We start from the raw sequence: 18,722 nt of genomic DNA, 5'->3' as shown, positions 1-18,722 counted from the left end.
TCCCTTTGTAAAGTCCCTGCTCTGTTTTTCAGTGTCGCTGCTGTGTGTCTGACTCTGTGGCCCTCTGTTGTGTCTTCATTGCACTTCATTTTATTTCACCTCAGGTAATATTAGTCTTATTGGAGTGTATGCAATAAAGTTTCTAAATATGTTAGGCTGAAATGAATATTTATGACATTAATTTATAGCCTAATATTAATAATCTGATCCACAATTTGGTCAGTTAGATGGAATATAACTGCAAGTGTAAAATGGGAAGACAGTGGACTCTGGGGAGCTGTAGTTACGTGAAATGCATGTTTTTCTGTGAAAAACGTTGAAGCATTTTTCTTTACAGGGCTATGCCAGCATTGCTGACTTGTGAGAGACACATTTAAAAAGAATGGTCAAAACAGATGCAGCAGAGACATCCTACTGTAACATTGTAACACGGCATCAGACCCACCCTGCAAGGTCGAAGTCTACATATTTCTAACTAGCACGTGTTTTGTGTTAAAAATTAGCAGTCTTCAAATAAACCGTGACGAGGATTTTTTTCAGACTAAAGACAGTTCCTCCAGAGCCACAGAAGAAATTACAGAACTGCTTTAAGAGTAGTACTCCACACGGAATGGATGTTTATCTGCAACCACTGCATGAATGTAGTGTTTCCCAATCCCTGTGTCACAGAATTCAAAAGTAGACTACACTGCTGAAACATTAAAAGGAATATCCCTCTGATACAGTGCATGCTCTCACATTTCTGTGCTCATTAAGACTTAATTGTCTTAAACACGTGGTGAAAGAATAGAAAGGAAAGTCCTCCAAAGGAAGAACACTGTGCTTTTCCTCATCTCTCTTCAACCCTTGTGTTGTTCTCCATTTTTTTGTGGTAATTTGGTTAAAAAGAAACCTGTATTTCAGATATAGACATTTGTTAAAAGGGTTCAAATTTGACCCAAGGACAACAGGAGGGTTAAAACAGAATAGTTTAGGTTTTGGGGCATGTTTTATAGATAGTGTTTGAATAACAATCTGAATTGAACTCATAATAGACTGAACTAAGGTTTAATGTTAGCATTACTTTTGGGGTTATGTCTCGGGTTTAGGATTAAGACTGGATTAGGTTTACATTTGGTTTACATTAGGATATTTAGGGCAAAATGGAGAGAGCTAGGATTTGATTTAAGGACTGAAAGTAGTCTGTGAAGATCCTTGTAAGCACTAACGCATGTCGGTTAATGTCTCCATACATTTATGTGTCCATCACCCTTTTGTCCTATCCTCTTCTGCTGTCCTAGTGCCTCATTAAAGTCCAGTGACAGGACACCTCCTCCTCTTCCCTGCAGCAGATGGACAGACACAGGGTGATAATATATAATAATATCCTGGGAGTTTGTTTATATAACTCAGAAAATCTTATTAAAAAGTCGCTCTCCTTCTGTCTTGAACTCAGGGTTAATTAGCTCACTACCTAGTTGCTGGTATGCATGGAGGCCTCTGAATGGTCACGGTGGTTGTTATGGGCGACCAGGCTTGACTTAACTCCTGTTGCCTATTGGGATTCTGCCGAGGAACTAAGACTGAGAAGGACTGAGTGTTTATGTAGTCTGGGAACCCATCAGTTATGGAAGTGTTCCTCTTAGGGTTATTTCAAATATATTGTTACCTGGGAGATGATAGGAAGTAGGTCATCAAGACTTCCCCATGCCCCTGAGTGTGTGACATACAAATCATACACACACGCCTACATACATACAGTACATACATGCAAGTTGCCCCACAAATGCGGCCAAACACAATTAGTATAATCTCTCTCTGGGTTTGCTTTCTTGTAATGCAGTTTCATAATTTTCAGTCTCTTTTGTACTCTGTTTCTCCACCATCATTGTTCAGTCTTTGCTGTGTTACAAAGACTGTGGGGTAAGCTTGAAATCTCTATTTTAAGTAAAATAATAAAGCATGACGAGACAATGATGAGTGACAATTTTAAAGGCAAACAAAATGCAAACACAACCCGAAATTAAGGACTGGAGAAAAAAAAGACAAATCTACTGTACTGAGGAACTGTTTGATAATGGAATACAAGAAGCTTAAAAAAAATGAAGACAATGAAGTGAGGTATGATTGGCTGAAATGAGTGTTATTAAAACAATGTATGACATAGACAGACATGAAATATTAAGCTGCAAAAAAAAACACAATCCTATTCAATGACAAATCCAAAGTCACACTCCACTCCAGCAAAGTACAACAATAGCCACATTTATTTTAATTACAGGCAAATTCCCTTTACACTATATTTTTTTTTTTATCAACTTCATGTTTTATCCTTTATGTCATACATACATTTACATTTCCAGAGTGCATACACGTAAGTTGATGAGAAGGGGAGGGGTGGGGGGGGAACTGTTAAATTAAGTGATTCAAGACTAAAAAGAAGGATGTCTCGCATTTCTTATGAGACACATGTCAAATACTGCTCATCACAAGCATTACTCAGTAGTGATACTGTACTTAAAAGTGCACACAGCCTATTCAATATCAGACAGCTTCATATAATATCATATAATGGCAATTTAAACAATGTTGCATTTCACACATTCAACATCAAACAAGGCAAACCTATTCAAAGGCACAGGACTCTCACACAACTATTTTTTTAAGTAGTTTGTACTTACATGTTAGTGTTGTTTTTTTCTAGCTGAAATATGATTTGATATCAAATGGCCCGTGAGTTAAATGGCACTGGACAGCTAGGAAGTTAAAAATACTTCCTCATGGTTACTAAATGGGCACAGTGTCTAAGTTAAAGAGGAAATCGTCCAGTTGTTCATTAGATAACGTTAACGCTGGTGTTTCACAGATATAAACTAAGCGTTTGGTGTCTGTTTGAACATAACTGAACTATTCCCCCACTTCAAACAACAGCTACTAATCATGGGTGAACACTGGGTGACAGACTTCCAGTGGCCCTGGGCATCTGCTCTGTGTACTGGGGAACTGCACACACATTCCACTGTAGGTACACAATGAACCACTTAAGAGGAAGGCCACTTCTCTAAAACTACAGCAGGATCCTCTTTTACACCTTTTTTTGTTTGAACATCCTGGTTTGACAGTTTTAGGTCAAGGGGACAAAGGTAACAAATACAATGAGCAACCTGGTAACTTGAGCCAGCTACAGTTGGGTCTAAGAAAAGGGTGTGTTGTTGTGTGCGGATGTCTTGTTTTAGTCCTGTCCAGTGAACGCCACAGTGATGTATCAAGCCACACTGGGTCCACACAGTTTTGCAGGCTTTAGTTGAAATGTTTCCAAGAAAATAGATTTACATTCAATAAACATATCTGATACAGAGCTACTGTAACAAGTACAGTTGTTCAAATACATGCAGATACTGTACAACACACCTTCTCTTCACTTCCTCTGTGGGCAGAATTGCCCACAAACAACACTAACTTGTTCAAAACTAGCCAAGAAAAAACAACGACACTGCATTGTATTACCATGCCAAATCTCATACAAACCAAATAACGGTTAAAAAGGGTGGGGTTTAAAACAAAATAGCAGCAACACATAGGCTTAGTTCTGTGAGAACAAAATCGAGAACCAGCAAGCCACCAGTGCCTGTGGGTTAAACTAAAAGAGTTACGTGGTTACGTATGGAGCCTTCAGTGCAAAAACGTAAGGGTGAATTTAAATCTTATAAAGATGGAGGCTTTAAAGGCTGAATATGCAGTGGTTTCTTTACAGTACAAGTTGACTCCACTTAAAGGACAATGTCCACTGTTATTGAAATCAAAAGCTTGGCAACACACCTCACGAATCACCACTACTGTCAATATCATGATGATAAAAAAAGAATAAAAATAAACTACTCTCTCTGTGCAATAGTTCAAGTAAGTTATTTCCTGCAAATAGTTAGTGCTTTGTAACACATCCTGTGGCCGTACCGAAAGAGACGACAACATAAAGGTAACATATAATACACAAAAGTTACTATTTACATGAAACAGTTTTCTGGACAAGACTGCACTCTACGCACAGAGGACCTCTACTTACCAATTCAGGCTCAGATTTGATCTAATCCTCCCATTGGTTACAATAAGGACCAAAGTTGGGACAGTCTCATCCTAGATCTGCGGTCACAAACACATCCACCAATCAGTGTCCCAGTGTGAAGCAAAACGACGAGGTTAAATCTCTAAAGGGGCGTGTCGCAGACTCGTTCCGATGAGCCCTCCTCCGTGTCGTCCTCCGACTGCAACGCCTTGTGGTTTAGCCTCTCTGTTGTTGAAGAGGCAACAAGGTTTCCATGGACACCTTCGTCGCTAAGCTTGGCCTTGCTGCTGTCCTGAACAAACTCTTGGATCTCCACAGGTAGCCGGCGAAATTTGTCCTGGTACTCCTGGTCCAGATCGCTCTGTAGCTGTGGAGGAAAAACACACACGTCAGCCAAGAGAAGAAACAATACAACTAGAAGATTACAGCTGTAATTTGAAATGTGTTACACATGCTTCCTTTGATGATGCTCACAATGACAGAAAACAAAGCAGATTGTGTCAATATGGTCACACAACTAACGGTTTAGCTTGCTAGTCACATTAGCTTATAGAGCATCAAATCCTAAACTAAATAAGATATTCTTTCCCCTGTTTTACAAGCTACAGTACTGCAAATGTTCCCTTGAGCAAAACTCTTAACTATCACCTATTTCAGCCGACAGTAGAATAATCACTTGACTTTTCAGTGTACACAAAGGCTATAAAAGCAGATTTGAAAGTTTAACAGCTTATTTCATTTATTTGCATCAACTCCTGTGCAGGCAAAGTAGTTCTCAGAAGATAATAATGAAATCAATCAGCTATGTATAACGCTCAGTAACAACCACATGTCATGGACCTGCTAAGCCCAGGAACATCAGCATCACTCAGGCTACTCCTTATCCATTTACATTAGATGCTCATTTTCTAATTGTTTGGCTTCAACCACATTTCATTTCAGCAGCCACTCTCTCAATTCTTGGATGTCTTACTGAACACACCAGCAAAAAAGAGTTTCCAAAATAATTTGTACTTGCAACTACTTCACCATGCAGCCATAATGAGATAGACAGATAGAGCTAGAATGAGAGCTTTTCATGTCATGCTGACATAAATGAAAAACAATAGCTGCACAGAATTCAGAAAACCAATTTAGGGTGTTCTTTGGAAACAAGACAAAATGATTTGTGCCTTGTGGAGTCTTCTTGTTAACTAACAAAAGTTATGTTTTCCTTCAGTTTCTAACCAAAATGCATTGTGTGTACCTTTGTCTTACAATTAGTCAAATTAATTTAATTCCCTGTATCTGTAAAGTCTATTTTTTTAAATATTAAATAAAAATTTTCAAATCCACATTGTTTATCCCTATCTTTACTTGCTAGTAGTCTTCTTATTCCCTGCCTTTCCTGGCCCTTTGATATGATTAGCGTGTTACTGCGGACAACTGGTGATCAGTGAAACAGCTTCAAACTAGCTGCAAGAATTGGGAATGGGTTGTATCCCTATGCACATGCACATAGCACAACACAACACAACACAACACAAAGTGGGGATCACATGTAAGAACCTTGCTCCATGGCGCTACCAATTTTTTAAAACTCCACACGTTATTGTCAAGAAACATCAACATTCATTTTGAGAAGTGTTTCTGGCCACCCAACAAATGTTCAATATTCCCTTTCATTTAGCTCCTGAGAGAAATATCTGACTCTTTAGCTGCAAAATGCTCCACTATGATTCATCAGCTAGTCACTAACTTTGTCTGCATCCAGGTAGCACACAGTGTTGTTTATCGGAGCTTTATAGCTGAACACAACTCCCTGGTGTGTCTGGATCTGATGCTGATGAGAGCGTTGAGAGTAAGCCAACCAATAGCTGGTTTTGTTGTTGTAAGCCACAAAGCCAAAACAATGAGCTGAAAGATGCTAAAAAAAACGCTCCAGAGACCTGAAGGGAACCAACCAGCCAACCAGGGCTTGGATGGGCCACTCACAACATTTTATCTCATATGGGGCGGATTTGAAATGATTAACAACTTGCGGAGACTTTATGCAAAATACGCAATGACAGCCCCCTCCTCTTCATCATTTACTTCCTCCCCCTTGGTCAGATACTCCGTCACTTCAACCTGGAGAACCACTTTTACGCCAATGACACCCAGATCTACCTCAGCACCCAATCCCCCCACAATCCTGCCCTCTCCTACATCAACTACTGTCTGTCAGCTATTAAAACCCGGATGCAACACAACTTCCTAAAACTCAACAGTGATAAAACTGATTTCCTCCTCAAAGACTCCAAATCCTCACTCAGGAAAATCAATCACCATCAGCGGCACCAATGTCACCCCCTCTCCCCAGGCCCGCAACCTTGGCATGATTTTTGATTCCACCTTCTCTCTTGAGCCCCACATCCGTCATGTCATTAAAACCTCCTTCTTTCACCTCCGCAACATCGCCAAGATCAGACCTTCTCTCACACCCCCCGCTGCTGAAAGACTCAGTCACGCCTTCATCTCCTCCCGACTGGACTACCGCAACTCACTTCTCTTTAGTATCAGCTCTACCAACATCAACCGACTTCAACTGGTCCAGAACCCAGCTTCCTACCTCATCACCTGCTCCAAATCCTGGCACCACATCACTCCAGTCCTAAAACAACTCCACTGGACCCCATCTCCCACCGGATCACCTAAACAGTCCTGCTCCTCACCTACAAAACCCTCCACCATCTGGCCCCCCTCATACCTCACTGACCTCCTCTCCCTCCACCAACCATCAAGGTCCCTCAGATCCACCTCAGCCGGTCTCCTCTCCATTCCCAAGTCCAACCTCCATAGTTTCGGGGACAGAGCCTTCTGCAGGGCAGCTCCCTGGATCTGGAACTCCCCCCAAGGGATCCATGACTCTGAATCCTTCACCATCTTCCAGTTCCACCTTAAGACCCATCTTTTCACCTCTGCCTATCCATAGCCGTGTATCTGTGTATTCTATAACCTACAATAGAGACTGAAAAAAGCAATCGATGGCTACAGAAGTGATGGCTTTGAACCCTGACCCAGCACTGAACAGGTACAGTACATTGGTCGGCTGAGGTAGACCAGGATCCCCCTGTATCTATGTATATACACTCCCCTGACTGAGAAATAGAAATGAGAAGCTGTTTTCTCCCAGGCATAGACGCCCCCAATGATTACAGATGACAAGATTGTATTCATTTCATTGTGAGCCAATAATTGCTGTAATGCTGATTTCTCTGTTTAACTACCCGACTGGCTCCCACGGGAGGGTAGTAATTAAAAGAAAAGCCGGTAAGATGAATGGTGTCAGAGTCTCTCAGCTCAATACAGTCACGTCAGCATTATGAGAGATCGAAAATACCTGCGAGTCCTGAGAGAATTTATCTGGGATCCATATTTTGTCTGAGAGGCCTCTGTTAATGGACTAAGGGCCCACTTCAGACACCCAATTTCTCAAAAGTAAACAAATAACAATCTTGGTCGAAAACGCATCATGGACTCACTCCGAGGAAAAGCCAAGGTCTGAAATAATGACGCAGTAAATCTGCAAAAGGTTTGAGACGTATACACACCCCTACATAAACTTCAGATAGAGAAAGCTACTAAACAAAAAAAGATTAATTTTCTTAGATAAACTCCTCTCCATCTAGCCTCCAATCAATACAGCGGCCATGAAATTCACAGCTGGCAGAAAAGAAGCCCTGAATCGTTCAAGAAATGGAGGAGAGGCAATACAATAAAGGTCAAGGACCGCCATCCTGCTGTCCCCACTTAGGTATATCAGACGGCACATCCATTTCATTCAAGAGTGCTACATAACAAAAGTACTTGCCTTCACAGCACTAATGCATTGTTATACTGTAAATTAGATTGATGTTATACCCTTTAGATTATGATTAGGTACAGTATGTATACATGACTATGGGCTGGGTATCAAACCGCAGTTTTTGAGTCCCGACCGAAATGTGTCCATAGTATTGATTATCGATAAACTGTCAACTATCACAATTTGGCATTGAACGTTGAAAATCTGTTTATTTGATCAGATACTACCTGATTCAAATCAGGATTATTCATATGTTTACCTTAAAACTTAATTTACTTAGAGCTCTGTATTTATAGTGCTTTATTAAGCAGTTTGGTATATGTTGTTAAATCTAAAAATGTTTGAAAAAAAACAATTAATGTACAGATCTATATAGAGACAACAGCTCAAATGGTAAAATTTGCTAAAACAGTGAAGTTTACAGCTGTGCTCTGTCAGAGCCTGTTGAAGGCTCAGGGAATTATGTTGGAAAAGGTCTGGTCTGGTATTCAGTAGTTTAATATTTCAGTTTCACAGTCGTCTGCCAAGTTGTCTTAACTTAAATCTTAAATCTAATTTTAGCAAAGCATTTTCACCTTGTACTGTGTATCGCAATTCACATACAGATCCATTTCCTTTTCCTAATCTGCATATACCACTGTAACTTCTCTAAATATTACAATTTTCAGTATAAAACCATATTCTCAAAATTACAGTGTGTGCACTGACAAGTGAAAATGCAGCCAGATAACAACAATAGCTAGTGCAGTTGATGCGTCTATCTTCCTGTGTAATGAAGAAGCTTTTGACCTGTGGCGTTCTAATGTTTTGAGTAGAACAGCACAGTCTGCTAAAGCCCCCACCAAGCACAGCATCTTAAGGTCACCTTCCCTGGAACATGTCTCTCTCTTTCTTTCTCTCTCACTCTCTCTGTGGGTCTCACAGAGCGGACATTCAGCACATCACAACCAGATGGCTAAAGATGCACCACAGCTTTCTCTCTCTCCCTGCTCTGCTCTGCGCATGACCTACTTAGGGGTGGGACAGTCTGCACACTGTGCAGCTCGTCTTTACCCCGCCTGCTGAGGCACAAACACCCTCTGATTAAAACTGTCATCTTTCTCCCATCTGATGACACCCTGACACATGTGAAGGAGGTGGGAGCAGGGCGGGCAGAGCAGTCTGAGGGGCACCAGGCACTTCTCAAAAAGATGTGCGCATGCGTCTGTCTGTGTGCATGTATGTGTTTGATGTAAAAGAAATCTCAAGAATTGATAGAAAGATGTGTTGGGTGAGAACAGTCAGCTAGAGCTGCAATCGTTTGAGAGTTCACCCCAATCTATAGCTTTATGATGACCAACTTCCATCTGACATCTTATCAGTTTGGCAGTGAAGAGATTCAGGAAATAGAGTGAAGGCATCAGTGAAACTTACTCCTCTGGCTTCCTGGACCCGGTGGAGCTATGCTTTAGGTTAGTTTTGTCATGCCCAAATAGACTGAATTCTGATTTTGGAAATCAACTGTTTGGAAACAATAGTCGTTTTGAAATAATAAAGAACATTTGCTTTCGTGTGTGCTTTTGCTATGTGTGTTGCGTGCATAGAGTGTGTGTGTGTGTGTGTGTGTGTGTGTGTGTGTGTGTGTGTGTGTGTGAGGGTCAGTTTCTGTTTGGACACCAACCACAGCAGTTATCCGGCCACTTTCAAATCTGTCTCCATCTCTGAAGACCTGTCATCCGTCAACAGACCGCCCCCCCCCCCACCCCCCCCACACACACACCCACACACCTCTGCCTTTCTTAAAATATAGCATTCAGTGACCTTCTTCACCAGCTGTCCTCGTTTTGAGAAGCTATCAAGGGAAGCAGAGAAGGCCTCCAAAGAGCCAAATTAATTCTTTGCTTTGAGCCGTGACATAACGCCTGCTGCAGCACCACAAAAAAACCTTCAACTGGCAACTCACCGCATAGCTTCAGTGTGTAGCTATGTCAACTGTGCCTCATCATACAGTCACAATAAGGAAGTCTGAGGGAAATATGTGCTTTTTCATCTTTAAATTTGTTTTAGCTAGCTGCTGCTCCTACTGCTATTGCCGATCTTGACATATACTGCATACACACACAGCCCAATTAGGCTTAACCCAAGAGCCCATGTCCACGAGAGGAGACAGGGTCAGCACCCTGTCAGCACTAGGCTTTTGGAAGAAAAAGGATTGTGCATGTAATGCATGCAAGTTATGTGTGTGAAAGAGTGCAGCAAGGAAAGGAAACGCCATTCCTTCATTTACATTCTTTCCACTGGATGGGCCATAACTATGAAAATGAAAAAGAACAACACAGGTAATAGAAGTGAGAGGGACAGAAACAGCTGCTGCTCGGAATAGGCAGCATGCTACATTTCTGTATTCTGTATCTCTCTTTCTGTGTGTGTGTGTGTGTGTGTGTGTGTGTGTGTGTGGTGTGTGTGTGTGTGTGTGTGTGTGTGTGTGTGTGTGTGTGTGTGTGTGTGTGTGTGTGTGTGTGTATGTGTGTGTCAGTGCCCTTTCCCAACTCCTCTCAAATAAGTCATCTGTGGCTTTGCAGGAGTTTTTCTCAAGAATCCTCTTTTCAGGTCCAGGAATTTAAAATTACACTCCTGCATATCTCCACCATGCATGTACCGTAATGAGTGTTTCCCCTAAAAGGATTGGTTTCAAAAGAGAAGGCTGGCTGTGAAATGTGCTTGGTGGTCTCTTTGTATTTTTAAGTCAGATGTGGATGCTAACCAAAAGATGCTACATGTTGCATTTAAACTTTTGTTTAGCATTGTGAAATGAAATATGATAACTTCATATAATTACTGTGGCCAAACAAGAGTGCTTGGTGGTTTTTAGTGTCAGTTTTATCATTTACGTTAAAAACCTGTATTCACTGATTCTTTGGACACCTTAGGGCAGTGGGAAGAGCTGCAAACAATTATTTTCACCTTATAAAGTTGATACTGTGAGTTCCAGCTAACTATTGACTTATTCAGCTGACATAGAGCATCATTAGCATTTGGAGATGTTTCTGGCAACTTGATTGTATTTAAGGCTAATGCATTGTCCTTTTAGCTATTTTTTGGTTTCCGCCAACTTCTGGAGAAATATGTGGCTTTTAGCAGCAAAATCCTCCACACAGTATTGACTAGTGCAGCTTCAAACCCAACTGCTTGCTGTCATAAGGAGAATCATTGTTTTAATTAAGTTCTTCTCTTTTGTTTCAGTGAAGAGGGTAAACATTTGGGAAATTATTGTTTCATCTGAAATAGAACTCCTACTGCTGTAAAGCAATCCAGCTGATTTCTTGAAAAATCTAACTTGATGGGACACAATCTAACACCCAACACTTAGTTTTAAGACTAGTAGAGGTTAAACAATCTTCTTATTTATTTATGCCTAATTTATTGTACAAATCTTTCAGCAGTAATAATTTTAGTTTTGGTAAAATGCTACACACTAGTTGACTTTTCTCGTGTAATAAAATACCTTTAACAAACTTTGTGTATTTGTGTACAATACTTTTGTGTAGTGTGTATTGTATGTAAACAAAAAATGCACCAGCTACCATACTGCACTTTGAAACCTTTGTCTGTAACACTCCCCTCCCTCACATTATCAGTCTTTTTGCTGTTCCCACCTCTTGTAAAAGGTGGCTTGTGCTGAAGCTAGAAACCTCTAAATCATAGAGAACAGTTTCCAGCAGGAGTTCAGTGGGAAATGTTCCTTAGACAGAGCATAACCCTGGAGAGCTTCATTAGCACATAAGGTCATACATAATGAACACTCATGCACTGATCTAAAATAGCAGCTAGCATAACAGAGCAGAAGAGTAACCAAGCGTACAACATGTAAGCGCACATACACAATGGATTTTACTTCTGGTTCGAACTCAGTGTTCCCTGTGGGTATTATGTGTGTGTGTGTGTGTGTGTGTGTGAGTGTGTGTGTGTGTGTGTGTGTGTGTGTGTGTGTTTGTGTGCATTATTGATGCTAGGCAGAGATGATGAGCGTGAGATCAAAGTGACGAGGGAACATAGTGGCCACCCCTACATCACCCAGTGAGAGGATGAGACAGAGAAAGCGACAGAGGGAGAAAGAGGCTGGCCACATACTGGCTCTCTTCGTCCAGTCCTTCATGTCTCCTCCAACCTGTTTGCTCGCCCTCTCTGTATTCCTCCCTCTTTCTCCTGCTGCTTTCATACAATTCCAGTAACCATCCCTGGGATTGCGTCATGAGCACTCAGATCCAAATTAACAGATTGCAAAGAGTCATGAAGGATAGAAGAGGATATGAGCAGCAGGGAGGTGCAGAGTGGGGGGACCTGAGTTTCCATGACGACTGCACACGACTCCTGCTTGCCGAACGAACGAGTGTGTGTGTGCATGTATGTGTGGTTTTGTGTTGGTTCAAGGCTTGCACCGTGGGGAGACACCATCACATTTTTTTTCCTTTTCATTCAAGTAAAAACCTATTCACACTACACAAACACATACACTACCACACACTGTTGTGAAACATAAGGCCTTATTACTATTTCTCTTTTACAGCCAAGAAAGATGTATGTGAGGGGATGACTAGTACAGAGGAATTACAACATGGCCTGGTAAGCCTTTAGTTTGGAGGATAAGACGGAGATGTCGGTCTTATCTCTCCTTTTTGGTTAAAAGAAAACGGGATCTGACCACATTTGTGATGGTGGAAGAAAAAGCCTGGAAGTACAAAGCTTAAAGTCATACCATACTAACTCCTGTAAAGTCTAATTTGATGTAATACATGGTTATGTTAAGAAAATGTTTCAAACGGCTCTCCTTTGAATCAAGCTGAGTGAATGAGCTAACTGACTTGTCTTGATAACTGATAAAAAGATAATCACAGTCAACATGAGGTGTGAGTAATTTAAGGTGGACATATGCCAATGTGAACTGGACCGTGTGGCCACAAGTAACAGAAGATAAAAAGAAGCAACATGTCAGCATATAGGGTCTGGAGGTGTGTGGGAACAGCATCTGTCATAGGGCTGGGCACTGCTGACTCCTGGGTGGCGTTTTGATTGGATCATTAGCAGGACAGTGCACATGCTGGGAATGACGACACACCTCACCATGTCTCTTTCTCTCACTTTCCATTCTCATTCAATTAAGTGTGTGATTCTCAAACTACCACACACTAGGACTCAAGAGTAAACCTAGGCGGGTCCTGGGGCATGCTTCCCCAGGTACAGTTTTTTCCCATTTACATAAGCTATTTGCACAATTCACAAATAGAATGCCTAAAAATCTGTACAAGATTTGAAAAAAAGGTCTCACTGGCTACTTTAGGGACTAACATCATCCCACATAATTACAATGTGTCTCACCTTTCCAGTTATATAAAATTTATGCAATTCCCAGACTGTTTGAAATATTCAAATACACCATTTTAGAATAGGTGAAAATAACATGTATACTGCATTAGAAAAACTTGTTTTTACCCCAAACTGCATGGGCGTGTCTGTAAAGGGGAGGCTTGTGGGTACCCATAGAACCCATTATCATTCAAAAATCTTGAGGCAATGCCAGTTTTTCCTCCGCCAAAATTTGGCCTAATTTGGAACGTTGTTCGCCCCCGTCCCAACAAGCTAGCATGACATGGTTGACACTGGATTCCTTAGGGTGTCTAGTTTCATGTGAACCTATATAATTACTCTAGCTGTGAAACAGAACCTGCTACAGCCTCTTAAAGATGGTAAAGTTTGGACTACAGAATAAATTCAGAGGTTCTTAATAATGCAGAGTTGCCTACTTGCATAGCAGAGATATTGTAGTTAGGTTTTAGGTTTAGGTATATCACATGTATGTGTGTACACACACATACACACACAACTAAACTTCTTGTAAACAGCACTGCTGTTTACAAGAAGGGGATGAGCAGACTCTATTTCCTGAGGAAGCTGAGATCCTTTAACGTGTGCAGCAGGATGTTGGAGATCTTCTACCAGTCTGTTGTGGCCAGCGCTCTGTTCTCCTCCGTCATCTGCTGGGGCAGCAGCATCGGAGCCAGCGATAAAAACAGACTGAACAAACTGATCAGGAAGGCTGGCTCCGTGATCGGCAGCAAACTGGACACATTTGAAGCTGTGGTGGAGAGGAGGTCGCTGAACAAACTGTTATCTTCATGTATGTAGTCCTTCATGTATGTAGTCTCGTGCATTATATTATGTCTTGTATTATCCTGCTGTCTGCATATATCCTTTTCAGAGTGCATGTGGCGGCGCTTTCACTAGCTGCGGCTCAGAGGCTCTCTAAACTCTCTAAACTGTATTTCGTTGCATTGTACCTGTACATGTGTGATGACAATAAAGTTGAATCTAATCTAATCTAATCTTATCTATCATGGATAACCCTGACCATCCTCTCCACCCCACACTGGTCCAACAGAGGAGCAGCTTCTCTAAGAGGCTCCGACAGCTTCGATGCCGCACGGACCGCTACAGGAAATCATTCATTCCACAAACAATAACACTTTTTAACACGTCATCACTGGGTGGTAGATGAGACTTTTGGACACCACACTACTGCACTAATGCAACCTGGACATTTGGTTTATTTAAATTTACATTTTAGCATATTATTTAAGCAGTTGCACATTTTTGTTCCCCCATCCTGTACATATTCAAATATTTGTTCTTTTTACTTTATTCGTATTATTATTTCATGTATATTGTATGTATGTATATTTTTCCTAGTATTTCATTTACACTTATATTTGTGCTTTGTGACTGATTTTTGCTGCTGTTACACAGGAATTTCCCATTTTTCTTGGGATCAATAAACATCTATCTATCTATCTATCTAACTATCACTGTAGTGAGCTGCTCAGCTTGCAGGGTCTCCACCAGTGATAGTTATAGCTGTCCATTAGTGGCTGCGCTGAACCCAATGGAGAAACTGGGTCAGTACTGTATGAGAGAGAAAGGATGTATCTTCCTCTCTCTGATTCATGAAGACTAGCGCACACACACACACACACGTAGGGACACACAACAAAAGTATTTTTTATATTGGCCTTGCCCTGGTTGTTCGTGCCCTCGTCCATTAGCCCCATTGGAGCTATCTAGATCCTGTCTTTCACTCCATAAGGCTTTCTATGTTTATGTGTCGGTTGTTGTTTACATTCATCCACAAACTAAATGACTAATAAGGGGGTTTCCTGTGAGCTGATTCAGCAACACTTCGCCACATCATTTTGGGGAATTTTAACCATGGTGAAATGGATTGCATTCACAAAGAGCATTAATTACAAGAGCCAAGTGCTTAACAATGGTTCATATTCATCTCACTCACAACAGATTGTATGAGAGCTGCAAAGCCAATGGCCTGCTCATGGGTTAAGTGTTTTGCTGAAGGACATTTATCAGGCAGAGCTGGAAAACATAGACTTAACTCTAAACACTGTATGTATCCAACATGGCTGAGCTGCTGGGGGAGTTTGGTGCTGTCCAAAGCAAAATGTAAAGAAATGGGCTCATGTTATGTCCAGCTGACTCTCTAAGGCTATATTGACGGAACTGACTGGGACATGTTATCAGATATTGAAAAGTAAAGCCAATGCTGCAAACCCTTAAACCTGGATTCTTACTACTTCCCAGCAGGGGGCGACTGCAATTGTTGCAAAAAGAAGTCTGAATGCATAGCAGTTTATGGGAAAATTAAAATATTCACTTGATTTATTAGCTCAGTAATTTTTTTCATAAAGACTTTATGGCCTAAATTGCTAGTTTAAAGCCAAAATTAGCATCCCAATTATTGCACCTTGCTGACCGAACTAGCCAGTTAGCACTGGCGTTAGCTGGTATCACCAATGGGTGACTTTCCCTTATTTCATACAGTCTATGGTATTGACGATAAAATAATATTGGTATGGATACTGATGAAATAAACAGTGTTGGTAGCTAAGTTACACATTGTAACGTGAATAGGTATTTTAGTATAAATATTAATCCCTGGCTATCTAAGTGTTTTCAGGGGCCTTTAAAAAAAGGGCATTCTGGAAAGAGTACCCAACATTACTACATCATTAAAGAATGCAAAATAAATGAAATCAGGGCAGCAAAAGAACTGGTACAATGAAAAAACTATGGAAGAAGCTGGTAGAGAAAGTCATAGCCTCTGTGTTTTACAGTATGAAAACTGTTGACAACAGTGATTGCAACTTCTTTCCATAAAGGTTTTTGAAGACAGTAGGCTATAAACAATGTCAGGTTGCTTCACATTGTTTTGTCTCTGGATTTCACATATATATAATACCCATAATCCCACACAGAAATGTGTCCTTGTTTGCTATTCCCGCATTGTATAGAGTATGCTGAATTTCTTTAACAAACATAACCCTGGGCATTCTATGCTAGCTGTCTCCGAAGTCATGTCTTCTGACATCTCTTGCATATTTTGCATATAGATTACAGACGTTGCATGAGAACAGATAATGTAGAGATGGTTGATTACTATATAATAGCCTTTCCTCAGGGGAATTAAATTTGCCAATGTCCGGATGTCGATTGAGGGGAGGGGTTGAGACAGCGGGTTAGGTAATGGATAATCAGATACAATTCTGAGGGAAACAACGGTTGCTAACAGAATGAAATCAGACTGGAACTCTGAAGTGATCACTAAAATAAAAGCTCTTTCTGTCATCTGAGGAAATCTGCTTAATTCCACACTGATTAGACCATGATGATCAACTTTCATACAGCGCATTTGACTTTGAAATCTATGTATTTCTGGTGTAAGTGACAATAATGTTCTAGCAACCATGAAAAGATGATAAAGGTCACAACAGGACCAGGTTAAACGGAGCAGTTCAATATCTTGAGTGATTTACAGAACAAGCAGGCAGTTAACAAGGAAAATACAATCATCTTTGACTCGACCATCCAATCCTGTATATAACACCCTCTGGTCAGCATTTAAGTCTCACTACTTAATTTCTCTTCATACTGCTGAATGTGAAGGACCTACTGCATGTGAGGGCTATATGTCTGTACTGTACTTCCCACACTCAACTCTAAGTGGTTTCAAAGGAAAAAGGAGCTGTCACTTTGAGAGTGGGTGGTTATTGGGTTGTCTCCAACAGAACACTTTTGCTTTATGTATGTCTTTAAAGAAAAACACACTACCCCATTCGTGGTAAATACACACTATGCTCTTCTTTTGGCATCAAGTGTAAAAATATGACAGGAGGATCACATCAAAGTGTCTCCTTGGCAAGCAGAAGTAATTGCCATAACCCTGGCAGTGTGCTGCAATATGCTTTGTAGTGCATTAGATTAAAATCTTGTCAAAATCATTGTGAGAGTCCAAGAGAAAATGACTGTTAGTACCATTGTGTCTAGTGCATTAGTACCACATGATATATTATCATTATGATCATGACAAACTACATGTCCATAATGGCTTCCTTTTATAAACGGCTTGCAAACGAGACAACTATGCCTCTGGAGATCCTTGTGCACATCATGTTACAGTAGAGCCTGAGACATTTATGCTTTCATAGAACATAGTGTTAAGTTGATGTGATATACCTTATTGGTAACCCAAAATGGTGAAGTTCTTTCCCTCTGGTTGGTAGCTAGGATCTTCCCCAAGGACACACCGACACGTGGGATCAAATATGAGCACTCCGACTGGGGTGTGATCTCACTATACACAGGCCAATCTGCTGTCCCTGTTATATTGTTATGCTGCCATGCTGTGCAGATAATACCTAAATTTACAGCAATACAGCCACACTGTATGTGTTGTTCTTGCAGAAGAATACACATATTTGCAATAATTCATACAGTGTTCTGCATTTTAGTAATGCTTGGCAGGTCTCAGCCATTACAGAGGTGCAATGTGCAGTCACTTGTTGCCAGTCAGTGGCCCAGGTGTATAAAAGCTTGCATATTAACACTGGCACACTGATGCTATATTAATGCTGAACACTGGGATGCAACGATGGTCTTACCATGCTCTTCAGCTGCACAATTGTCCTAAAATGATAGTCACAATGACAACGTTGGGAAGTGAGCAACTCATATAGGAAAAGCAGTCATGCTAAAACATCACTTCACAATGAACCCACCCATGTATATGTAGCATACAGCAGAGTGTCATGATGGTTTTACATCCTGACTCCATGTATCCCTTTAACAACGACAGCCAAGGACAGCCCACAGCCAGGGAGCTCTATGTTTCAAGGCAACTAACCAGTTTTCTCTGATATACAGCCAACCAACCCTGTAACATACTGTTTCTTTCCTGTATGCAACCACATAAAGTACATCAGGCATTGGTATTCAAACACATATATTCTGATATCAGCTAAGCTAGATATTTAAGTGGAAAAACATTCAACAATTTTTGAAGGTCATCTTACAATTTTTGCTCAGAAGTACCAGTGCCATATCTCACTAAACCTGGGCCAGGTCGCCGCCCGGTGGTGTAAATGAACAGCTAGTGTTCAGTAACAGATACACAGTTTGGGTCAAGGACAATTTAGTCACATTTAACCATTTAAACAAAACCGATGTCTCTAGTCACAGCTTATGAAACATCTATGTTGTCCATCAATTTTCTAAAGAGCAAAATACTGACCCAATATCTGTGTAAAATATGTTTAGTTATTCTGCAAGGCCATACAAACCAACCAAAAAGGTCTTAAGATATTTTAACATTTAAAATGTTTGAAATGTCTGTTGCTAGATTGCCATTTCTAGCCTCACCAGTTAATACTAGGACCATGTCTTTTTGTTTTGCACATGCAAGGATTGAAAGACGTGCTGAGCCGTGCACCCTGGACACACTGACAGAGGATCCTGCCATGCAACAGTCCAGTA

General features: G+C 40.8%; 1 protein-coding gene and 1 long non-coding RNA gene across 5 annotated transcripts in view; one reads left to right on the top strand and one right to left on the bottom strand.

The window, feature by feature from the left end:
* Positions 1-2,555: 2,555 nt before the first annotated feature.
* LOC116706258 (uncharacterized) lies at positions 2,556-18,396 on the top strand. The gene is made up of 4 exons (XR_004336185.1): positions 2,556-2,666; positions 7,311-7,314; positions 14,964-14,968; positions 18,386-18,396. It is a non-coding gene; the product is annotated as an uncharacterized LOC116706258 (long non-coding RNA).
* The window catches only part of plcb1l (phospholipase C beta 1-like), a 174,566-nt gene continuing 158,511 nt past the window's right edge, over positions 2,668-18,722 (bottom strand). For 3 of the 4 annotated variants that reach the window (XM_032542976.1, XM_032542974.1, XM_032542973.1), the window contains one exon: positions 2,668-4,409. In XM_032542976.1, the coding sequence (XP_032398867.1) occupies positions 4,185-4,409 (225 nt within the window). In that variant the 3' untranslated portion in view covers positions 2,668-4,184. Of the gene's footprint in view, positions 4,410-17,851; positions 17,877-18,722 lie in introns of all 4 variants that reach the window. The other variant, XM_032542975.1, reaches the window with a different exon arrangement.

The sequence above is a fragment of the Etheostoma spectabile genome, chromosome 18, assembly GCF_008692095.1.
Source record: "Etheostoma spectabile isolate EspeVRDwgs_2016 chromosome 18, UIUC_Espe_1.0, whole genome shotgun sequence".
NCBI classification, from domain to species: Eukaryota; Metazoa; Chordata; class Actinopteri; order Perciformes; family Percidae; genus Etheostoma; species Etheostoma spectabile.
Note: the sequence above shows the minus strand (reverse complement) of the source record. Positions and strands in the feature narration are given on the sequence as shown.